This window comes from Dermacentor albipictus, chromosome 5 (assembly GCF_038994185.2).
Source record: "Dermacentor albipictus isolate Rhodes 1998 colony chromosome 5, USDA_Dalb.pri_finalv2, whole genome shotgun sequence".
In the NCBI taxonomy this organism is placed as follows: domain Eukaryota; kingdom Metazoa; phylum Arthropoda; class Arachnida; order Ixodida; family Ixodidae; genus Dermacentor; species Dermacentor albipictus.
Window position 1 is genome coordinate 50807559 of NC_091825.1, and position 25728 is coordinate 50833286.

General features: G+C 47.1%; 1 protein-coding gene across 1 annotated transcript in view; it reads left to right on the top strand.

Annotated features, from left to right (window-relative positions):
- LOC135899216 (zinc finger CCCH domain-containing protein 13-like) overlaps nt 1-25728 on the top strand; it is a 96661-nt gene that overhangs the window by 63004 nt on the left and 7929 nt on the right. Inside the window, exon 2 of the mRNA XM_065428473.2 lies at nt 9344-12019. Coding sequence (XP_065284545.1) covers nt 9728-12019 — 2292 coding nt within the window. The 5' untranslated portion in view covers nt 9344-9727. The remainder of the gene's footprint in view (nt 1-9343; nt 12020-25728) is intronic.

The following is a 25728-nucleotide window of genomic DNA, read 5'->3' on the forward strand; positions in this document are numbered from 1 at the left end:
GCCTTCATGTTTGGCCAACACAGCCACCGTTGCACCGTCATCGTTGCAAAGCGGATAAGTGTTGAGCGAGTATAGTTGAAAAACCCTGTCGCTTTCTCAACAAGTTCAGGCGCTTATGAATCGGGAGACCTATTCTTGCAGCATCTCAAGTGCAGCGTCATTACCAAAAGTTTTACCGGAAGCGGCAATGTCTGAACTTCATGATGCCACGTACAGAAAGCAGCGTAATGTCTACTCATGCAGAGCCTACTAAGAAAGTAGTTCTCGTCGGTTTTTTTTTTAATTTGAAAGCCTACGCGAAAATTTATCAGCGTGACCGAAAGATAGTACCAAGAATTTCCGATGGCACATAGAGTAAGAAACACGTCAAAAAAGCTCGGATTGACTTCAAATTTCTCAGGGAGGCTTCTGCAAGCGAAGTAAATTATTGGCCTTGAAAAGAAAATTCGGTGAACTTCGGTTGAGCACGCTTCCCCGGCGCCGTGTCGGCTGCACGGTTCTGGCTGACTAAACGCGTACCTAGTGCGTGCGTCATTGGGAACTTAATGGCGCAGCTGGTGGAGGTGGCGCCACGTCATGAGTCTATAGCGCGGTCATGGCGTTCCGAGATCTGCAAACTGTATAATGCTTCCGCATTCCCACATGTGATCAGTCTTAAGTGTCTCTGCTGATTTTCTTTCTCTTCTTAACTCGTAAGTTCGCTCTGCGGTACAATGTGAGTCAAGCGTGTTACATGTGTAGCCGCGAGAAAACGTATAGAGACCAATGACGCTGCGGAAAAAAAAATCTTTCTTCACTAGCCTCTGTGCATATCGGAATAAATCTAGTGGCACAATCTAGAGAGGAAAAGAAGGAGAGAACTCTTTACTGAAAATTCAGAGTGTTTAGCCAGCGTATTTTCGCCTACACGCTACTCTGCAGGGAATAGGACGAACGAGAAGAAAGGCCCTAGAAGAAGGTGGGCAGAAGAAAAAAGGAAAATAAAAGAAAAAAAAAATGTGGGTAGTGTGCTCTTATCAGTAGTGGGGTAAGTGTCCGATGGGACGCATGTAGGTGGTAAATGCAAAAGCAAATCAAAACACACTCTTGATGAGACGACGTGCGTGAGTCATAGTTTAGACTGAAAACCAATTGACTCAATATATAAGAACAAGAAGTTCAAGGCTTTGCGCTGTTTAGATCACCAAGGCCAGGGAACCAGCAGTCGTGTCAGTGTCAAGGGGCCTTGGTCGAGCTTTCCCATGTTTATCTTATATTGATGTCGCTCGTCTCTGTACGCAGGACACTCGAGCAAGATGTGCTCTAGAGATTCTACCGCGCCACAGTTGTCACAACATGGATTTGTGGTCTGTCCATTGCGGAAAAGAAGATTGTTCGTGTATGCAACGTTCAGTCGAATCTGGTAATAGAGGCTCTCCAGATGCCGTGGTCGACATTGTGGTAGCCTTGATTAGAGTTCTGGGTAGATGTTGAATAAAAACTTGTAATTGTCTGAAGGTAAAAACCATATTTTTCGCTATTCACTGATTACATATCCCTTCGCCAAAGCTGAAGCCTTAATTTCAGTGATAAACACTTTTATAAATCTTATGTGATCATGTCCTTTGCGAGCTGCCTCATCCACCTTTTCATTACCTATTACACCGCAATGACCTGGAAGCCACTGAAATGCTGTCACATGTCGAGCGTTACATGTCAAATTGTGTTGATAAGCTATGTCCATGACCAAAATATAATTGCTTGATTTAGAGCTTTTGGTGCAAAGGCTTTGCAATGCTGCTTTCGAGTCTGTGAAGATTGTCCATTGTTGTTGAAGTTGAAGTACATATTTTAGGGCCTGTTCCATCGTGTGCAGCTCAGACAGTGTTGATGACGTTACTCGCGCTAAACGCCATGAAAATGTCTGGTCTGTGGAAGGAACGAGAATACCCCAGGAAGAGCTATGCTGCGTAGAGGAGCCGTCAGTAAATATGTGTTTTGTGGTGGAGTAATTCTCGCTCATGTAGGCCAGTGCTGCCTGTAAAATAGCGTGTTAGGTCATGTTCTTCTTGGGCTCCATCCCAAACCTTCGAATGTATAGAGGAGACAGCATTCACGAAGGGAACTGTAGTGGCACGATCTGTGGCGCCTGTTTGGCGATATTGAGTCGAATTTCGCTAACAGATTGCCAAAATACGGAATCGTATTGCATTTTGATATTGCTCAAGAAATGATTCTTGCATTGTACCATGTGCCTTGTATGTACGCGGATGGTTTCCTGAATTCGTGGCAGGTCAATACTTGCACAGTCCGGATAATCTATGTGAGTGTGTTAGACCATTCTCACGTAATTTAGCGATTCCGCGTTGCAAAACTTTGATATAAAGAAAGCATATTTTTGTTGTTGTGCCTTTGTATCAAAATGCTTGCTCACGACTGTAGATGTATGGCGTGTTATGTTCAGTGAAGTGTAACAGTAATGTATGGTGTGGAACATATCGTAATCAGGTGGACAGCTTTGGTATAGCGCCCATATTTGATAGGCAGTGTCTCCTTTATGAGCGCAGTCCTGGGCAACACCAAAATATGTGCGGTAGATCTGCGCGAGTAGCTGGACGAAGGCAGAAGGGACAACTCACGCCGAAAGCAGGCCGACAGTCCGGAGCCCATACATGGGTTACGTCAGTGATGTCAAGCAGACTGTCCTTGTGTCGACCGTCGCAAGTATGTACATCCAGTTAATACCTCGTTACTAGGTACTAGCTTAATAAGCGGTTCCGGCTTAGATATAATCTCCATGAATCCTCCACCCTGCCGGCATTTAACTTAATGTATTGGCTGACCGCTCGAGTCGTAGTCGCTTACCGCATGTGAAATCGTTAGTGCGCAGTATTTACTTCATTTTTCGCCGCGTACAAGTGTGAAATCGGCGAAATGTCGTGCGCGCGGGCCATAGATAGGGAAATTGCGACGCACGGACCTTTCATGGAGTGCAGTCGTCACCGGTAGAGGCGTCAAAACATGGTGACCACGCAAAGTCGGGGAGGCTGAGACAATGTCATGGGCGGCGGCAGTGGAAAACAAACCTGCTTTGAGCAACTACCTAAGAGGTAAAAATTAAATCAGGAAAGAAACAATTTATGATAGCTCAAAGGTAAGCTCTTTGCTTTTCGAAGCGAGATCAGGGTGCTTTAGAACGCGTGCGTATAAAGCGAGGTACACCAAGCAAGAAGAAGCATGTGCTTGCTCCAGCAAAGCTAGGGAAACGATGGAACAAGTTTTGTTAGAATGTGAAGATACCTACCCAGCTGTCGGTTTAGGCTTCTTTGGCCTCTTTGAAGCCCTTGGATTCAGGGATAGCTGCAGAGGGAAAGCAAACATGTTCGCAGTCGAGTTTACAAAAGGCGATTGGAAATATGGTGGCGGAAAATAGGGAGACCGCTAACGACGGAGGCGTACAAAAACAAAGTTCCCGATAGTGGTTCGGAAAGCTTGATTCAAGGAATCCTTTGTATGTGTTTCTTTTCTTCGAAAGATAGGCAGGACATAGGCAAAATAAGAACGAGAGCTTGGGGGCGCAACCCACCGCCCTATTTCAAAGGGGACGCTCGTAGCATCCATCCATGCATCTATTCGTCCATTATGTGCTTCCTGCTGCCATAGCTTCTGGCGCTTCCATGTCATTCACAGCCACGATATGCAAGTGGATGATGGCCCTTCCGTATTCGACGCAGCGCGTATACATTTACCGTCATGCTGGCGTTCGCCGAGAAGTGGGGCCCGATCGGGCAACTGGCTCGCAACCTTGATGAGTTTGAGGAGGTCGTCGTCGCTGCGAGGCAGCCTTGGTGGCAAGTGGAAATCCCAATGTTTTTTGGCTGCCTGTTTGCAAATAAAACTTGCCTGCTTGGGTATCTGAGTGAGAATTAGAACGTAGTTATTTCCTGGCCGGTAAGTCTATAGCCATTCATCTGCCATTGTCGGTTAATTAGTATATCGCTTAGTGCGCACCCGATCCACGTTCCCTGCCAACTACGTATTAACGAGGCTATACTATACTGCTGCATACAGTATAGGAAGAATAGAAGAAGAGGAAATGGAAGAAGAGAAAGACGACGACTGTGCAGCGGCCATTTCTTCCTGTTCGTAGCTGGCTCATCAGTAGCATCAGTGTTGGGCAGTGGCGTAGCCAGAAATTTTGTTCGGGGGGGGCTACGCCACTGGCCCTACGTGTATATATATATATATATATATATATATATATATATATATATATATATATATATATATATATATATATATATATACACATACATATATACGGGGCCAGTGGCGTAGCCAGAAATTTTGTTGTTGCATTTAAAAGTTTAATTCTAGTGACTACTGCTTTCAAATTTTTTATTTAGGTGGTCAATTATTTATTAAAAATTGGCCAAATCGAAAATTTTCAGAAAACGAAGCTATCAAGTTTAAAACTCCGTGACTCAACAATGAAAAATGATATCACAATTCTGTGAATTGCATCTAATAGTACATCTACAGCGGACAAAATGGATATGTTACACATGATTCTCAAAAAAATTTAATATTGTGGAAATACGGCTTGTGCAGAACCCTTGTACACAACGTAACCAATTCACGTAAAATACAAATTGACATAGCAAACTTGCCCCCTTTGACTGTTATAATAGATGCCGTTTACAGAACCACAGTGTCTGTTATTCATGCATAGCTATTAGTTTGTAAACGTCGTGCTTCTATATTTTCAAACTTTCGAATTTTTCAAAATATTTTAAACAACATTCAGGCCCTAAATCGAAGTTGTATTTCCAACAGAACTAGGATTTAACTTTCTCTCTCAAATGCAACGAATTTCAGTAAAAGCGATTAGCAGGATTATCTAAGAAAAGGGTTTCTGCGTTTTACAAGTATTTGAATAGGTCGCGTCGGATTGGGCCCGAGCTAAAGCTTCCTCTTAAACAATTTGTCAAGGGATCAAATACATGAATAACTGCATTGTCATTGCCAAAGATGCTGCAAACGAATTCTTGAACGCTACGCACAGTCAAAACAATAAAATGTGTATTTCTTCATAAAAGAATATACTCGTATGTGCCAAAAATATTGCCCAAAATAACTGATATCAATGCTTCCATATTTTTGTCTATTTAAGTAAAGAAAATATCACACGAACTTTAGAACTATATCAGTTCGAAACCAGGAAAGCAGTGCATGCCACTGATATGAAAAATTAAAAGGCAATGAACTGAACAAGTTGAGGACAAATATGTTAATGAAACTTTGTCATGCAAGAACCGTGCTTACATTCTTGTATATATGCAATGGCCAGTGAAAAATCTCAATGACGCTGTAATTTGTTTTAATGTATTACGCAGAAGCAGCTGTCACCGGTCGTGTATCGTGAGTAATTGCACCGAAATCAGTCGCAACAGAGGGCACGTATAAAAAGCAGGAATTCTGCAAGATATACGAGGGCAAGTCAAATAAATGTGAGCCAACAACGAGGTACTTCTTTTAAAAGTAGTCTTCATGAGAATTTAGACATTTGTCCCATTGACTAACGAGTCGCGTGATTCCCGTCTTATAAAACTCCTTGGGTTGCTGCTTCAAAAAGTCTGTATCTGGTTCCCTTTAGCTGTTTTTTCCATTGCCCCAAAATGTAGAAGTCGCAAGGTGACAGGTCTGAGCTGTATGGCGGATGCTGAAGCGTTTCCCACTTGAATTTTGCCAGTTTTGTATTAACCACATAAGCGACCTGGGGACAGCCATTGTCGTGGAACAAGATGACCCCATTCGTCAATTTTCCACGTTGTTCCTTCTTGATTGCGACACACTGCCGTTCTGGCGTTTCACAATATCGGAAACAATTGATAGCCTCTCAAGATTTAGCAAATTCTATCAGTAATGGACCCTGACGACCGAAAGAAAAGTCAACAACACCTTTCCAGCGGAAATGATGGCCTTTGCGTTCTTTGGGCGTGTAAATTCGAATGTTTCCACTGTAAGCTTTGCCGTCGTGTTTCAGGCTCGTAGTAGTGGCACCAAGGTTCGTCCCCGATCACAATTGCAAACATGAATTCATCATCCTCATTGTGATAACCGATCAGATGAGTCAAGGCAGCGCGAAAGTACTCCGTCTTCTCGCTATGGATCAAAATCTTGGGGATCCATTGCGCTCCAAAGAGCCGAGAACTGAGAAGCTCATGAATTAAGGCGTGAACCGAACCGTGACTGATGTTCAGACGGTCTGCCAGTTCATCGATGCTTATTCTCCGTTCTTGTTTTATCAGCTCCTGAACCTTTGAAATTGTGTGGGGGGTGATTGCACGATGGTTATGGCCCGGCCTTGGAATGTCTTTACAACGTCCTTTGAACCGTTTGCTCCAACGCTTCACAGTGGTCAATGAAATGCCGTGTTCAACGTAAACGGCAGCCATACGGCGATTAATTTCTGTTTCGGAAGCACCTTTAGCTGTCAAAAACTTCGCGACACCTAGCTGTTCAACTTTTGAAGTGCCCATTATGTGACGCAACCATATTCAACCCAGTGTATGAGAGCATTAAAGAACATTTATCTTCACACCTGTGTGTCACTTTTGTAAATGAGACATGCCGTTCTCCTACGCGCATGCCTCGCAGATAATGAACCGAACCATTATTGCGTGGTTAGGGTAGGCGCACTTTCATTTGACTCGCCCTCGTACATTAGAAATGCAAAGATACAATGGGATATACAAATGTGAAAATACGGCTTGATAAAGGACAAAAAAAGTGTCACTGGAAACATAGTTCACTGCATGTATACACAGAACATCGCAACAAGATATTTAAGTATACGTATAAGTCTCCGATGAGTCTATGTATGTAAGAAAAAGTAACTGTATGTAATGCGTCAAACAAGGCAAATAAACATGTTGCACAATCATAGATACACAGAATCCTGGATTCCGCCCCGATTCCATCCACTCCCCCCGATGTATTGCGTGCGACGGAAGGCGGCGCGCTTGCTCCCCGCTTTTCTCCTTTGCGCACACAAGACTAAGCCACCATCGTCGGCTCACCCATTCCACCTCCCCCCCTACGCTTTCATTCGCACATACAGCATGCAGCGCGTGGTCACGATTTTATCCCCCTTGGACTTTATACGAAACATGAGGGCGACGGCGACGCCAGGAATGCGCCTGGAGTGTCCTTATAATTGCTTTCGCAATAATATAATAAACGTATCCGGCAACTGAAGCGTCCCGTCGCCCATTACTTTCCGCAAAAGAAGTATCAAAATCGAACTTTCACCATGCGACAATTCGCTGCGCCGCAACAATGTATTTTTTTCTGTGAGGCGGAGGCACCGAAATGGAAAAAAAACGCATAGGAAAGTATGTTGGTCAGAATCGAATGCCTACATCGGGCACCTAATGGGGCTACAGAATTAATACCGAAGAAAACATGAGACGATTGGCCCACTGAGATCCATACGCATATTGCTCAGTATCATACACCGGCGAAACAAGACTTTCCGGAAAGGTTCCGCTCAAGGAACGCGGTGCAATCCTTCGAGTCCCCACAGTGATGGCGGCGAGCGACCATTGTTTTTTTTTTCTCGTCTGCTAGCCAGAAAGCTTTCAAAACTCTGTCAGGTGAAAATCCGCTCGGCCAGAGCAAACCGAATGCCCACCGAAGTGCACCGCGCGGTGGTCGGGGCCGTACGAGAAAAACATATGCACTCTGGCTCGCTCTGGCAGCCCGCGGGTAGGGTAGCGAGAACAAAGAAATTGAAGAGGCTCAATGTGTTCTCGGCGAATAAAAGTCAAAGTAGAAAAAATAAATAAGAACGTAGTTACTTTGGCTGGCTTTAGTGTCTTGACATGGTTGTTCTGGCGTAGGTTAAAAAGTGTTGATACTTTTTTATGTGACATGACGGCACAAATGAACCACCCCAACACATCGTCTCATTGGACCTCGCTGCGTGCTTTGTCAACTCGTCTGCTAGTGTGTTGATTTGGCTTGTCCCGTTGTATGTTCCGATGTAAGACTTTAGAAAAGTCAATGGACCTTTGGCGTCAAATGTTTATAACAACATTAAACCAACAAAGTTCCGCAATTGAAAATTTAAAGCACAACTTTGGAAATGTCAATGCACGTTTCACATCAAGAGCTTATGAGATTTATACCCATAAAGTTCCGCAATTGATATCCATGCGCTCCATAGATTCCGTGGCCTCAGTGAGATGCCGTGGCGAGCCCGCTCACCATCAAAGCGCCCTTGAAACTTTGTGTTCGTATGGGACTGCTTGGCGTTATGTGACTGCCGGTGTATAGGCATTGCCACGAAATCCAGCCCGAGTTCGCAATCTTCGCGGTTAAATGTCTTTTCGAGCGTCAAAAAGACATTCTAGACAAAATCCAGAGTGATTTCCGGCGCCGGGGCTCGCTTTGGTCAGCGGTGCATGGACAGCACGAAAAAATTTCGGGGGGGGCTGAAGCCCCATAAGCCCCCCCCCTGGCTACGCCCCTGGTGTTGGGGTAAATTTAAACCGGCATTCGAGAGTGGACAACAACGTATGTGCATCGCACTATACCTGCAAAGTTCTGCAAACGAAAACAGGTGGTCATAACGGATGCAGCTATGGAGCTAGCATGTCCTGGCGGGGTCAGATCGCTTGCGTCAAAGGAAGTTGCAGCCTGTTTTGAACTGAACCATGACGTCAAGCCTACTTGTGTCCCGGGATAGAAACGGGGCAAAACAAATTCTGATTCGAAGCAGCGTGCGGGCCTTTTTGTAGCTATTCAGTTCACGACGTACAATAGGAAACAATAAAGCAATTTACGCACTCCGTGTGCTATCTTCACCGCGCGAAGACTCTTAATGTCGCGCGGAACCCTCATCCACGGCGGCGTTGTTTACGAAGGATAACTTTCATTTCGCGAAAGGGAAAACAGCAATAAGGGCAAAAGGCGGCCACGAGGTGCGGCAAACGGCCGTTGGGCTGCTCTTTCCTGGCCTCGCGCATTTCTTTCCCGCGCGCCCCCTTCCACACCTGCTCTAAAGTGCCAGAAAAAAGTACACGCACTGCAAAAAAAAAAAAACAGCCTTTCGACTGCGACGTCGAAGACGGGTGCGTATACTCCGAGCACCAACAAACGCGCCGTCTAGTGGGGCGCAGCAGCGGCGGCGACGCTTCCGCCAGCGCGCGCGCGCGCGCTTTTCCACGGTTAGGGGGTATGCAGCTCGGTTGGGGGACCGAACTCATTGTTATGTAACGCGCGTTCCAGCTGGTCGCACATTTTCCCCCGGCGCGCCGCTTTTGCCCCGTCTCCATTTCCTTTCTGGTTCTCGCCGCAGGAGCAGAGCCGCATACCCGGCGGACGACGGTGGGACCGTGAGAGAAGATGGCTCGCAGCCGCCACCGCCGCCACCAGTGCCGATAAGGAATCTGGAGCACACACACGCCGCCGCTGGAGGCCCCGAGGGAACGCTCCGCGCACTGCCAGCGAGCGGCTGCCCACCGCCAGGCAACGCCGCGGCGGGAAAACTGCGCCGCCGCGGTGCTGTTACCCTGTCGCGATTGTTGACAGTGCGGCCGCGCCGGTGACCAGCGCGTCCGGCTTCTGTTCGACAAACCAGACGTCGGCTTGGTGCGCCCGCGATATAGTGCGGTAATCTCCGCTTGGGAAGCGGGGCGTGTTTTGTGTCTAGCGTGCGTTGTGAGTGCGCGAGTGGTGCGCGATGTCGGCGGTGCCCCAGCAGCGCGACGTGGCCATGTTCGGACTGGGTCTCAGGGACTACGGCTCCAGCTGGACGCGGCTCCAGGAAGCCCTGCGGGTGCAACAGCAGATGTACGGACCCGCGAGGCAGGAGGAGCTGCCGCAGCCGAGTCCTCCTGCGCGATCGGACGACGGCAGTGAAGAGAAGACTTCGTCCAAGGGCAAGTCCAGAGCCGGACTTATGGGGCTCATTACCAGAAAGAAAGACGGCAAGAAAAAAGACAAGAGATCGTCTAAGTCTCCGGAAAGGAAGGCTAAGGAACATTTGTCTGAAGACGACGCTACGGCAAAGCCCGAGTCTCTGATAGAAGCCTCGTCTCTTAAGAGGCCCGCGCTCAAGGAAACCCTTAACTCTTTCGTTCGGACGCCGTCATCTGAGAAGGAAACGGATGTGCCCGATGCGCCTAAGGAGAAGTCCCAAAGCCCAAAGTCCTTCTCGCGCATGTCCGAAAACTTCGACTCCGATGAGAGGCTGTCGGCGGACGGCTTTCGTAACAATGGTGACGCAGGTAGTCCCGGCGATGAGTTTCTGGTCAACGGCAAAAGACGACAGGACTCACCGTCCGAAAGAGAGTTCTGGGGACCCAAGACCGCCGCCGACGATGACCCCGGCCAGCGAAAGAGTGCGCGAGCGCCTGCGAAAATACCCAGGGGACATAAGCGGGACAGTCCGAGCCGCGACAGAGAGGAGGTAGTCTACAGAAGGCCCCGTCACCAATCCTTCAGAGAAGATTTTTACGGCGAGGATGAGCACGACGAAAATTTCAACCGCCGAGAGCCCCAGCGTCGGCCGAACGATCCCGTACACAGACAGCGATCGTCTAGGCAACAGTACACCTTGAGTGATCCTCCGTACCGAATCGAGAACGGTGAGCCTCCCGTGGACCAGTCATTGAACAAGTCTGCCGACGAACCGGAGCCCATTCGCCCGTCGAGGGAGGCTGACCGTGTAGTCTATAGACGAGAAGTGACTGAGCAGCCCAGAGGACAGTCGCATTCAAAACCCGCTCTCGATATGGAGCCACATCGTTCGTCCAGAGAGGCTGACAGGGCCACCTACCGACGGGAGGAAGGCGAACCTCGAAGAGGACACTCCTTGACGAGGCCAACGTCCGACGTCGAACCCCGTCGTCCATCCAGAGAGGCCGAACGGGCGAGACACTCCCTTGCGAGGCCCAATTCCGACGTCGAGCCGCATCTTCCACCTAGAGAAGCCGAACGGACCAGTTACCGTCGCGATGAGAGAGACCTTGCAAGAGGACACTCGTTAACGCGGAACGACACCGAGCCTCAAAGGCCGTCTAGGGAGTCTGATAAGGCGGGCTACCACCGCGAGGACACAGAAACACACTTGGGTCGCTCGGTCGCGAGGCAGGGCGGGGTCGGCGACTCCGAACCGCATCGTCCGTCGAGGGAAGCCGACCGCACTAGTCACCGCCGGGAGCAGCACGGGCAAACTCCTAGGGGTCCTTCGCTAACGAGGCCCACCGTCGATACCGAGCCACACCGCCCGCCGCGAGAGGCCGACCGAGTCGATCCCACGCCCCGTAGGGAGCTGTCGCCGTACAGGCACGAGACGGAGGACTTCAACGACCGCCGGTCGAGGCTGCAAGACTACGCGGAAGCGCGCACCAGACGCGACGAATCGCAGGCTAGACTTCGCGACTACAGTCCGATGGAGAGGCGTCCCAACGGCCGCCTCGACTCGACGTCTTATAAAAACCGGCAGCAGACCGATAGAGAGCAGCGCGTGTCAAACAGGGTCGACAGGCAGTCGCACATGTTCAGAGAGGACGCCCTTGAAAGGAACAAGGACCACGACGAGTGGAGCGACAGGGACGGCCGCCAACAGCAACAGGCGCTGCAGCAGCTTCAACGCAGGGACGGCCGTGCTGACCCGGAGCCCAGAAGCCCTCTTCATCACCACCACCAGCAGCAGCAACAGCAGGTGCAGGCCACCGAAAACAGCGTACGGCCGCTGGGCTGCACGCGTTGTGGCGACCGCGTCTATCCCAAGGAGATGGTGACGCCCAAGCCGGGCGTGCTGCTGCACAGCGGCTGCTTCAAGTGCCGCGAGTGCGGTGTCAAGCTCACGCTGCAGACGTTCTTCACGAACCAGCGGGACACGCGCGACACCGACGTCTACTGTCGTACGCACGTGCCTCGCCTCGGCCCCGGTACCGTGGACGGCAACGCTCTCAACATCCTAACCAGCAAGAACAGCCGGGAGATCAAGTTCAGCCGGTACCCGAAGGTGAGCGCTTTTCTGTTCGCCCCTGCTGCTCTATCAACTGTTTCTTCCTGCAGTAGTTCCTCGCGCATAGTGAGTGCGTGTATAATTGATATCGGTTACAGCAATACCTTCGAGAGGATATAATACATGTCGCAAGGCGGCGCTTCAATTTTGAACGTGCTGAACTTCGCATGGGAACTTTCACTGCTTCACGGTGCTACGCCATGAAAAATTATGGTGAAGTCTGCGCACGATTAGTATCGTGAACGCCACATTTCTCTCATTGTCCTGGGGCCAATTTCCTCGGCCACACCTTCACACGACACGCTTTGGGCATATATTGGAGCACAATAATTCGATCAGTGACAACGGGGCGGTGCAAGGATAGACTTACGCGGCGGTGGTTGCTAATGGACTTCCGTAAGTGTATGCCACACGAACGTTGCACCTGGGGCTTCGTAATAAATACAATTACAGAAAACAACAACTACATCAGGAGAGAAGCAATATCGCATTCTAGAGTGAAGTCAGAACGACCTTTTCCTGTGCCGCAGCTGAAGCTCATGCAACTGAAAGTGGTATTTCGTATCTAGTCGGGGAGCAAGTAGAAAAGAGGCACTTCGAAGTAATACCTATGGAACCGTATAAAACAGCGTTTGCGTTGAGGTTCTGCCCTTGGCAATTGAAGCATACAGTCAGCCTTGAGAATAAGCTCCACGTCGAATGGGGCCAATTAAACGCTATACAGACCAGCAGCTTTCACAGATGGTTCGCCATTCTCGCAGCAAACATGTCGGTCAGCTTCATAGCACTTAAGAAGCGACAAATTTATCTGGCAATTCCCTCCTTTCGAAAACAGCCGAACACCTATGCATCTAAAAGGATTGGCTAACAGCCTAATTGGTGCAAACTTGGCATAGTAAGCGCAAACACGCACCAAAGGCTGCTTATTCTCTTTTAGCGAACGCCCGGCGCGCAAGTATGTGTGTGTGTTTATGTGCGTGTGTGTGTTTGGGGGGGGGGGGGTTCATGCGTGTCTGTGTGTTCGCGTTACCATACTATGACGTGTATCTATTTTTTAACCCACTGCGCAATTTACCGTTATTAACTTTTTAACAAAAAGAAGCCACGTTAATACTGTAAGCACGCCGTAGTGTGGGACTCCCGCTTAATTTTGACCACTTCGGTTTCTTTAACGTGCTCTCAACGTACGGTACACGGGCGTTTTTGCATTTCGCCTCCATCGAAATACGGTCGCCGCGGCTGGAGTTTGATCCCACGCCCTCGGGCTTAGAAATGCAACGCAAAGCCACTATAGAGAACCACGGCGCGTACTCGTGCAGATAAAAAAATTAAGCAGTAAAATAGCAAAAAAGCACAAAAACGCTACCCAGAGCACAGCATTGAATTATGCATGTGAGAGTCGGTGGGCTGCTATTTATATTAGTATTATTAGATTTATTAGTAGAGAAGTTATCATGGTATAATTTAAACACATCAGTTATTGCTTGGATTAAGGAATATTTAAGCTCAAGGCACCAGAAAGTAGTTTTAAACAGCCAACACTCGGATGACATTGAGGTAACATCAGGAGTGCCACAGGGATCCGTCCTGGGCCCTCTCCTATTTTTAATCTATATGAATGACATATGTGTTGATATTTCATCTCCTATACGTTTATTCGCAGATGATTGTGTGTTGTATAGAGTTATTCATAATGAAAATGATTGTCTTGCCTTGCAAGAGGACCTGAACAAGGTTACGGATTGGAGCAAACATTGGGGCATGCGTATAAATTTGCAGAAAACTGTTCACCTGTCTTTTACAAGAAAACGTACTCCTCATCAATTTAAATACAAAATAAGCACTCAACAGCTGTCATCTGTATCCGAGTTCAAATATCTTGGTGTTTTTTTTTTTACCTCCAATCTGTCATGGCACCGACATATTGAATACGCTTCAGCCAAGGCGTGTAGGGTACTAGGTTTCTTGCGACGAAATGCAAAACATTTTCCTTCGGAAACTAAGCAACTCCTGTATCATACGAATGTTAGATCTGTCCTCGATTATGCTTGCACTGTATGGGACCCTTGGCTAAAGGTTGACATACAAAAGTTAGAACGAGTGCAAAATTTAGCGGCTCGTTTTGTGTTCCGTAATTACTCTAGGCATTTCAGCGTATCACGTGCGAAAGAGAATCTTGGCTGGGAACTATTAGAGGAACGAAGAAAATCACTTAGGTTAAAGTTCTTTCATAACATATTTCATTCTAGAACTGGTATTGAACGCGATAAGTACATACTTAGGCCTGATTATGTATCTTTACGTCTAGATCATGTGAATAAGGTAAGAGAAATAAAATGTAAAACCGAAATGCTAAGAATGTCTTTTTTCCCCAGGACGATTTCGAACTGGAACAGGTTACCGCAGGACACTGTAACAATTCTGTCGAACGATGCATTTTTTTCTTCCTTGTTATAACATATTCTTTTGATGATGAAGTTGTGCTCTAAGGACCAATGCTGTCTGAAGATGTACCTTTCTTTTTCTTCATTAAGATATATTCTGTTATTGACTGAAGTTGTGTTTCTCAGGATGTATATGTTGTACTGTAAATTATCTTGCATTTATTATGAAATGACTTGTACTGTTTGTTGTACATACTATATGACCCCCCCTCCCCCCACTGTAATGCCACACTGGCGCTGTGGGTTCTGTAATAAATAAATAAATAAATAAATAAATAAATAAATAAATAAATAAATAAATAAATGTATGCAAACAGTCACGTATGAGGACGCGCTCAATTTCATGAGCAGTCGGGTCTTTCTCTGCCGTCGGAGTCGAAGAGTAATCTGGAAACAAGCATTAGCTTTTTCTGTTGAAGTTTAACTCGCTTTTATGATCTCAATCAAGGAGGAAAGAGCGACTGTACAACGTGGCTTCGGGATATACATGCGTGGAATCCGAGCCATGTTGTGCGTCATTCAGAAAGATCATATGAGCTGAACGAGATCTTCTGGAAGACGAAATCCAGCAAACTCATTTTGCAATTCGCAACTTTACGAATTCTCTATAATGTATGCCTCCTGTTAATCGGCACAGTTTTTACACTCTTGTTGCTCAAGTGGCTATCTCAAGAAGACATCGTTTTTGGACATGCTTAACAACCGTCCTCTTTTCTTTTTCACAACTCGGGCATATCTCGGTAGCCGGTTTATCGCAGTAGCATTTATATTCCATTCCCCAGTGACGTAGGATTTGTTATTCAAAATTCCACTAATTGACTGACAGTGATGACACCACATCGTTGTCCGCATGGCGAAGGTCCAGAACATGATGGAGTGTCCGCTTTACCTACGATTTAAAAAATTTTCAGCGGTCCTTTTGGTTACTGGTAATGTATGTACGGTAGCTAAGCGAGGAAGTTACTGAATGTCTGATGGTTAATGAATGTTTGTTTTGCGGAAAGGCTGCTGGTTCGAGATCTTACTATTGTGTTCTCTCGATTTTTTCTCTTATTTCTGCGGATTTCGTGATGAACAGACATTCACGTAAGTCCCCAGCGTGGACATTGCATTGTTCAGGGGTCCTTGTAGAGTGTTTTCTGTGGTTGTTGGTATGTTGCGTATAATACAGCGAGTCCCTTAGCCACTACTTAGGAGTCGGCAAAATGAATGTTCTACTTTTACTTATCAATCTACGGATGAGTCTGAAAATGAAACTACTGAAATGAAACTACTGATGAGCCTGAAAATGAAACTTCTTGCCACCTTCGTCGATCGACCAGGAACTGTTCCTACAATGTAGTGACCGTTACGATGGCATTCAATAATCTTCCACGAGTCTCATGCCTTTATGAGTACAGCTGTCTCGATGTGGCCCATTGATACTTCACGTGCTCACGTGTTTTACAATATGTCGTCTCTTGTCGTGAGCGTATTGAGTCTCTTTTAGAATGCTGCTTTTCTCGAACGCTATGAGCACAGCCGCTAGAAATGTTTATCTTTGAAATTCAAATACTTCAAATTGAATTGAAAGAGCAAATTCCGAATTACTACTCTTCTACTGAAATATGAAACGCTGAAGTAATGCGCTCTTCAAGCTCGACTCACTCGCTCTAATATTCGAAGGCACCGCGCGGATGTGAGCTACGTGTCTATCGAGCGGGCTCGGCCTTACCGCATTGTTTATCGCTCTCTTGCTTTCTTAGTTACGGAACTTCCGAGGGCACTCGCCGACAGCAGCTGGTTCAAAGAGCACTCCATCACTGTTCGTCCGCGCAGTCGCATGGCGTCACAGGACGGAAAGGAACGGGAGCTCTTTGCGTCGACGCCGTGTTTCTGCCTCGGGGAAGACCACTCCTCATGGCATAATCGTTTCCGGGCAATCTCGCTTCCATAGCTATCGAATGCCTGCCTCTCCGCACTGAGCAGGCTTGTTCCGTAAAAGCGAGTCTATCCGCGCTTTCACCCTCTACGCTTGTTCTCTCCTATTCAGTCTTGGCGATTTTATCACTTCGTAAGGAGCGGCTTCGGTTCGCTCCTTCGCGTGCTGCTCCCACGTTCTGCGCTGTTTTGTTCCGTGTTATGGGCGCTGCATTTAAGCCTCCAGGGGTGCTGCAGGAGGGTGTGTTACGCCGCAAGACCCCCTTTACACTTTCGCTGAACGAGGTCGCACGCGACCTGTTTTTCTTTTCTTTTGTTGTTGTTGTTGTTGTTACGTGCGACTCTCTACTGCTTCACGCTTTGCACACAACGGTGCGCTTACGAAGCACGGCCCACTGAGGCTCTTGAGCAATACGCGGGACCGCGTAAGCTCGTGCTGCTGTTGTTTTCCGGTGTGCTGTCTTCGTCTCGTGTACGTGTAGATGCGCTTGCTTGCTTCCGCAACGAGAGCGAGCGTTGATCTGCCCCGATTGGATTGTTAACCTCATGCAAAGCGTAAATGCAGGAAAATCGTGCCCGGTTCCTAAGAACCCGTTCTATGTCGCAGCTCTTCTTCATTTTAATGTGAAGCACTCTTGGCGAGTTCTACCCAGTTACCTATGACGACTATCTGGCGACTATCTGGCCGTTTTCGGGAGCCGATCACGAAGGTAGTGCAGTCTAAAGTATGCCCTGGGCCCACGTGGTATGGGCCGATCTTCAATTAACCTTTCTGACGCCAGCTTCGATCACTGGATATCACAACAACAACAAACCTTATATCCAATAAGACTGGCCTAGGCCAGTCTCCGATTGGTACGTGGCATTGATTACGGTATGCATTGTGGTATGTGGCTTCACAGCTGTGCGGGAGTTCTCGCCGTGTTTCCGCCGCGCGTGTTGCAGTTCCTCCCAGGGACGAACTGCTGTCAGTGCGACACACCATTCGGTGCTCTATGCAGACAGACGACAGCGTTGTCTAAAGATGAGCGCCGATCCCGAAGGGCACTATATGTATGGGCCCCTGGAGCCAACGGGTATGTGCCGATCTTCAGTGAAGGTATTTGACACCAACTCGGGTGACTGAACATCGCAAAAACAACAAACGTCACCATGTCTTCCACTCCTCATCAGTTCGCAACACGTCGCAAAGGCATTAACCGTTCACTGCAGGACAATAGTATACGATTCATAAAAAACATTATCTGCCAAACCGTGGATGCTTCTCATTACGTAGATGTCAATTGAAGTTGAGCCTGCTTTGTTTCTTTCTGTGCTGGCTGTATGGGGCATTACTATGGATCGCGTTCTATAACGTGTGTTACTTTTTACACCCTGGTTAGGGAAACGGACAGACTTCTAGATAATAGGAATTAAGAGCTAATCGAGCGACGCGAACTACCAATGAAAGAACGAATGATCCTTTATTCGCTTCCGCTTGAGTAAAATTCAAACGCCCAGAATAGGAGACAAAATTCTTGATCAAGCTCAATGTATCCCTTCGCCTATGGTGAAAGCAGCCGCGAGGTATGATTAGGAGGAGCTTGAGTTCGGATAATATGCTTGAATTTCGCTATGATTAAGATGAATATGGGTGGAACAGGGGAGAGAGAACGAGCCCGCCGTTCAACCCTCGCATCGCATCACTCTGTTTCTCATGCTGAAGATTATGGTGACCGCTCTGAGCTACCGGCGCAATCAACAGTCACTGAATAAACTTTGGTTGGTATAGGGGATGGGCGTGTCTTTAATAGGGGTAAAATGATTATTGTTATTGTTCTAACTAAGACGAAAATAATTAGAGGAGTATTCGGTTTTATTTCGCCGATATCTACAACATGCACGCTAAACCGACTTACGCACTTAAGGGTGTTTCCTGCTTATTACTCACACCCTTACACCTTTACGAGTGCAAGAGTGTGTGCTTTGTAGACCCACTCGCACTTCTAGGGACCCTTAAGGGTGTTAATCTACCCGCCGTGGTTGCTTCGTTGCTATGGTGTTGGGCTGCTACGCACGAAATCGCGGGATCGAATCCCGGCCAGGGCGGCCGCATTTCGATGGGAGCGAAATTCGAAAACTCCTGTGTACTTAGATTTAGGTGCTCGTTAGAGAACCCCAGGTGGTCCATATTTCCTGAGTCCCCCACTACGGCGTGTCTCATAATGAGATCATGGCTTTGGCACGTAAAACCCGATAATTAATTAATTGAGATTGCAAATCTGTTTATTGTGTGGTACGTAGTAAAAGACAGAAGAAGTAGAAGGAATCTGTGCAATCGATAGAGTGACATCCTCTTTCTGCTTTTCACTTCGCACAGATTAATGCTAATATTTCTGTAGGAACGTCTCGTTCTTGAGCCTATACCAAGTTGCTTCGCCTGGAGTATGATAGCCAGCAGCCCTTCGAGGAATAATTGATTACACCCACCTACACTTACCCTCACGGACTGTCACGCGTGTCCACCATGCATTTGCGAGCATTCCGTTTGTGCACGAAGGGAGGAGGCTTGCCTTTCTCAGCGCTCTGTGCCGGCAAGACTGAAGACGGTTCTCGCCGGTCCCGATCTCGCTACTGTGGCCTGCGCACGTCACAGCTGCAGAAGCTCGTAAATGCGCTGCTGCGATTCCTGAATGCAACTGGACAGACTGACTGTTTGGAATGCAGCGCTAAGAATTTGTATGACGTTCGCCATTCCTTCACTTAATCTTTTCCTCCCCTTTTCCTTTACCACAGTGAAGGGTAGCCAACCTGCCTCAGTTCCGGTTAACTTCCTGCCTTAGATCTATCTGGTGCTTTCTTTGTGTCCCTATTGTGACGTCGTCACCCTGGTCGTCCCGTCGAGGTGTGCACACTAAACGTGGTAACATTTATGTCTACACGTTTTCATACATTTAGGCGGACGGGACTCTTTACCCTAAATAATGCTAATATAACGCTGACACTAATGAGAGCCCTAAAGCTTACACAAGTCTGATCAAAGGTTACAGCAACCAAAAGCGGGTAACTACGGTACCAGCTATCTTATTACAGCGTATGCATGTAGTATACGGGGTGATCATCTTTAACTTTTTCGGAATTCTTAAAAATCGCCTGTTGTAGACAATCATATCATAAGAAGCCAACAAACAAAGACACCAAGGACAACACAGGAGTACAAGGTGTCTAACCAACACAAGGTGTCTTTGTTTGTTTGCTTCTTATGATATGATTAGTAAAAATCGGGGCCCTCGGTTAACCCCCTTTCTTCCTATTGTAGACAATGTAATTCTAGTTTATGAGCTCGATTATTCAGAGAGGCGGACAGTACTCGCACGAGAAATCGAAACACATAGTCGACTGGTTAACAAAAAAATACACAAATTAACTTCTTAAATAATTTTTTAACGGCACATATTGCAATTTACGAATTGTAACCGGTGAGTTTGCATGACGTGTCCGCTAGGAAAGAATTCGCAGAATGACAAGAGTTTGGAGATGTCCAACTCGCCGTCTTTTTTCACAAGGCCGACTTGTTTCACAAGACGCTCTTTCACGAATTGAAGCACAAGAGTAACTGGAACGCTCGTGTATTTCGTCCCACAGTTTCGTACATAATATCTCGAAGCTGGTGTCATCCTGGAGCTTCATTTCAAGTGGGTACGTCTCACAAACTCACCGGCTGCACTTCGTAAATTGCAATATGGGCCGTAAAGTAATTTTTAGGAAGTTAATTAGTTACTTTTGTTAATAAGTTGCATATGTGTTTCGATTTATCCTGCTAGTAATGTCCGCCTCTTCGAAACTAATCGAGCTCAAGGACACGAACATGCTATCTGTCGCAGGCGCTTTTTGAAAATTCCCGAAAACTTAAAAACGTTCACCTCCTATAATATGACCCCCGTCAGTTGAGGTTAAGTTGCCCTGGCAAAATTTAATAAAATCGATGCTGCATTCAAGAGCTATGAAAATAAACGAACATATCGAAGGCTTATCAACACTTGCCGCTATTTACGACAAAGAGCGTCACTTACATGCAAGAATGTGAGGACCCGCTCTTTAAAAAGGATATCATGTGTAGAGCTTATGGTCAATTGCATCGTGTTACTGCTCCCTCCCGACCCGTGTGACGGTTGTATTTCGTGTAACTTTTTAAAAGCGTTTTCTAGGTAAGCATTTCGCTTGTATGGTCCGCTTTCTTCAACGCCATTGAAAGCTCGCGTCCTTTGGGAGCAAGAAATTATAGTTAAATTCACTGTCACGCCTCCGAAAGCCGTGTGTTCTTTAATGGCGGCTGTTATGAGCGTACATAGCTGAAGTGCATAGCTTGGTTCCCAAATCACAATCATAACAAAGCGGCACGTTACAGTAAATGTTCGACAAGAAACACATTAAACTTACACGGTAGTGTAGCACAAGGCGACTTCCTCAAGGGAAGCGCTATGAAGAACGTGCAATGACACGGTAATGGAGCCCGACTGCTAGTCAGTCATCGTGGAATTGCCTTCGGATTGGCCGAGTATTCCCTAACAAAAAAAAAACTGTCATCATCATAAAGGTGTTCTATGCCCGCTACAGGAAGACGGCTCGTCCCATCGATCTCACATTGTCCGTCTTGCATCAGAAGACTCCATTCTATGCCTGTAAACTTCCTCATTTTATCAGACCGCTCAATTTTCGCCATGCTCGGCTTCGTTTCACGTTTCTTAGCACCCATTCCGTCAATCCAATAAACCACAGGTTATCGTTTTGTTTTTCTTAGTTCGCCTGGCTCCATGGCATATTAGTTTACCTAAATGAAAGCGCGGAGGTCCTCCTCGTGCAGAAATTGCAATGTTGGCTTGTTGACTTCGTTCATGAGCCAACGCCTGTAACTATCTGTCTAATCCTTTTGTATTTTCGCAGCTCTTAGAATCCTCGTACAAGTAGCACTCGTTCCTGGGCGGAACCACAGAGGCGGTGAATGACCGCTGTAGAAGCTAGCGCATCATACTTTGGACAATGCGCTATGTTTTTAGCTGTTGAACCTCGGGCACAAGTGGTGGAAAGTGCAAGGGCCGCCCCGACCCGTATTCTTGAAAAAAAAGGGACTTCCGCCACCCGAGAAAGATTGCGGAGAAGGAAACAGACTCACAGAGAGATCTAGGCACGCGATCCCGACCGACAAGTTATTTCTCAGCGAAAGGACAAGTTCTTTTTTCAAAATTCCGCTAGCTGGAGATATATCGGGAAGAAAAATAAACATACGAGAAGGAAGATAGCTAACGGCGATTAAATGGGCGGCACTGTTTCATTTCAAGGTTCACTCGGTAGTTCAAGAGCGACTTCACGGACGAAGAAACGCTCATTCTTTTCAAACGCTGCAAGGCAACTCCAGTCACGGCTTGTTGGCTCGAATGATTCCAATGTGGCCGGGCAACGACGAAGAAGTAAGCGGCAGACTACGGTTGCCAACTTTCCGCCTATTTTAAGCGCTTGGCGGATAAAATGTTCGGGAGCTGCATTATTTTTTACATACCGTGCCACTACTCTCATCCGTCGACCCTGCCACGAAGTATCAGCCCGTACTGCACGCTCAGCAAGCTGGAAGATGACCTAGTTTTAAGGCGATTCCATCTTCAGCGTGCTCTTAAAGAAACTCTCGTTCAGTTTTGTGCGGAGAACCTCTATGTTAGTGCACTGGTGAGATGCCACACCCGTGGAGATGCGATAGTGTAGGAAAAATTGTTTTTAAAAATCTAGTTTATTTCTATGTGAGCAAAAGACGGGGGAAAACAAGGATTAGCAGATATCTGTTGCTGGACCAGCCCTCACAACAGGGAGCCACTGCTACTGAAGCCACTGAACATGACAGAACACGCAAAAAAAATAACATCAGTCAGTCCAAGGGCATCCTCCCTTTCTAGGCACCCACGGCCAGCACACCACAACAAATAGAGGCGACGCACGACAGCAGTAACCCAATGTCTATGCGTCGGCATCACCCTCGCCTCCCCTCCCCCCCCCCCCCCGCCCCAGGCGAGCGCATCCTTTCTGGATCATACACTTCTGTCAACAATATAGGAATTGCAGGCTTTGTAGCCCAAGCTGAACCTTCTCACCCTTTTATCAAGATCTTTTGTAAGACTAGGCTCCTTTACCAGGCAAGTCAGTACAATCCCATGGAAGATACTGCATGGACTGATGACATTAACAGTGCATGTTCTGCGAAACATACGCCTAGTTTTTTAGTTTGAATGCCGTCAACTCGTCTGTAGGTTTTGTGGACGTGCTCCTTTTGGTCTGTAAGAGTTCCATCTAGCAAAAAAAAAAAAAGCATCGTGAGCTGTTGCGGCTCAAGGGCTGGCCTTATGTATCAACACTTGCGCGCTCTAAGGTACGCCTTTCGGTGAAGGTTGACCGATCTACAAGCTTGTATTCTACGCCTATAGTCATGTCAAAGTACGGCTTTCTGCTCAAAAGAGGTTGGCGTAAAATAGCTCAGTCCCTTTTCTGGCGTAAGATGGTTTTAGATAGTTTGCTCGAACCGATACTGCATGTGCTTGCTCGCTCGAAAAAGCATAAGCAGCCTCATTACATAAACTACTGCCTGTCACGCGGAAACAATTCCACTCGCCCCTCAATACATTCCTCTTAAAGGTCCAAGCTCTCAGTTCGCTTGCAAAGCGTGCCTCACGGGGTGCGTTTCTCAACTGCGTGAAGCCTCTCTGCTATCGATGGAGGTGGTTATGAGGGTCTGGGCACCTCCTCAGGTGTAGGTATTTCGTAGGCGAGATAATGCTAGATCTATGTGGCCTAGAGTTCAACACGACGCGTGCAGGGAACACGATTATAAGAGTAAGTCAAAATCACCATTTTTGATTGTCGATGCCAACCTCCCAATTCACATCTTATTCGTTTGGATGACCTCATCTAGTAGAACCTGGTGATGTTGTCCGCGCTGAATGCACGAAATTTTCTTTGCAAGTTCTTAATGACCCAAGTAATCCTCACGTTCCGACTACGACAAGAAAACACTGCATGCAATAGGTTTTAATATTGAGTTTGTTGGCACATGCTTAACTGAGCACTCAGGGGAAAGCGCGAAAGAAGAACAAGATCCTTTCACACGAACGTTGAGTGACAACAAGCATTTATTGATAAAGTCACACCAATATATGTCCCGTTTCTTCGTAATGGTCCCAAGTACTCCATGTATTACGCATAGAACATTCCCCCGTGAATAACATTTGCAACACGCTGTTTAATGTGCTGGAAGGTTCAAGCTCATTACGTGAACAGACGTAATTTAAAAGCATTTACGTGCGTATCTGTCCGCCTACATGGTTGGGGAAAAGTGTATCGCGTATTACTGGGCGTGAATACAGTAAGAAAAAACAAACTGCTGGCTTTCCCGCAATCGAGAGTAGATGTGCGCATGAAATGGCAACCGGCAAAGCAGACTGGTTGGAAATGATACTAGCCACAATCTTAAAATGGGTGTAGTGCATCTTCGCAACGGCGCGCCCCACCACACCACACCGCACCGCGCCATACTGTGCACTGGTCTCTATGGACGCTGCCTAGCTAGAACAAGAAAACCAACTGAGGGCCGTGAAACACACTGGGACACAGAGCAAATCTACCCAGCTAGAAGAACAGCGCCAGAAGCAGGCGACGCCAAACCCGCGCCGCAGAAGTCACGGACCGCCGGCGTTCAAAAGAAAACAGGCAACCCTGTATCAGCGCCAAAAGACGACAGTGAAGTGTATGGTACCCTGCCTTTTGAATGTTGTTATTGGAAATGACAAATAAAGCTTCAGCGTACTAGAAGTTATAGCTTGAGTGATATTGTGAACAAAAATTAGGAAAAACTCGGAAGCAATACTTTTTGTAACTTGTTTAAGCAGTAGCTAGCGCATGTAATACAGTCCTCTACAAACGGTTGAGGGCCAGATGCCGCATTTTCTTCAGTTTTGACCGGCTGTCCGGATCATCTCGTTTTGCTCTCGCAACTTGTCCAGATCTTCTAGTTTGAGTGCGCGGATAACGGCGCTGGCTTTTGATTCAAGGTCCCTTGAGGGTTGCCGACAGCGGCAGCTAAAAGCCTTTCATGCTTTAAAAAAGGAGTGGACAAACCTCTGCGCTCTCGGGCCACCGCACAGAGCGTGGCTCCGGCGCGGACGATAGGTAGCTTTACCGCGTGGCTTTGGACCAGCAGCTCTGCCCTCGTTCATGAACCATGTACATAGACGCTGCTGCCGAGTGCGGGGCAACGTTACCCTTCGCGCTTCAATAGAGAGATTTAGATTAGGGTACGTAAGCGGCTTGCGTACGCAATAACTAGGTGCGATGGGAGTGCGCATGAGCAGACCCAGACGTAGGGGGTCCGCGCATGCGCAGTGCCGTGGCTCCTAGTTCTTGCTTGTGCAAGCCGCTTGCGTACCCTAATCTAAGTCTCCCTAATAACGCTGCTCGGCAATGCGTACGTGAGGAGGAGCGCTTGAGAAGCGCACGCTCACTCCCGGGCCTCCATATGAGCAGACGCTAACACCAGTGCTCTCAGTGGGGCAAATTTTGCGTCACGTTGAGAGAGTGTCACTCGGCGGTAGTGTTACTCATAGCCTGTCTCACGAGATTGCGTATAGACACTCGCTTCTTACAGCATGCGATGGCCGATCGCGATCGGTGCACGCTTACTTCACTTGGTCTAACTCCTCCGATAGGCTCATCCTTGACTACGTCATAATAAACCTGAAAAAAAACGTGCTACGAACAGATGGAAGGCGAACTAAAATAGACTAAGCTTGCCCAAGTTCACACCCTGTTGATGGCAGCAGTTGTCAGAGCAAACAAAACATGCACAAAACGAAGAGGTTGGCATTTTTGCGCAAGTATTGTTTGTAACTGCTCTTGTTCACCCAACAAAGATAACCATATAGTGCATCTGTTGTGTTCTGCCGTGCATGGAGCAACACAAGGAATGAAAAAAAGTGTCCAAGTATGCGATAATTTTAATCTCCAAACAATTTGTGAACACCAGTTAAGATATGTTTATCGTGAAATAAAAGTAACATGAATTACATGCTTCACAAATAAAAGTGATTATTTTGTGTGCTTTATGTGCGACCAAATCTCCACCCCCGTGAATTTCGAATAGAACTTAGTTTCGGAGCGTAGCAATAACCCGAGTGCCTGGTTGAAAACATGCCAGCTCATGAATCCTTAATGAGCATTATCAAAGTTTACTTCAGCCGATTGGTTGATTGAAAACATGTCTTATTGCCACTATTGTGTTTGTATTTTGCTGTTATGACTTTAAAGTCTGGGGTAGGGTGCTAAACT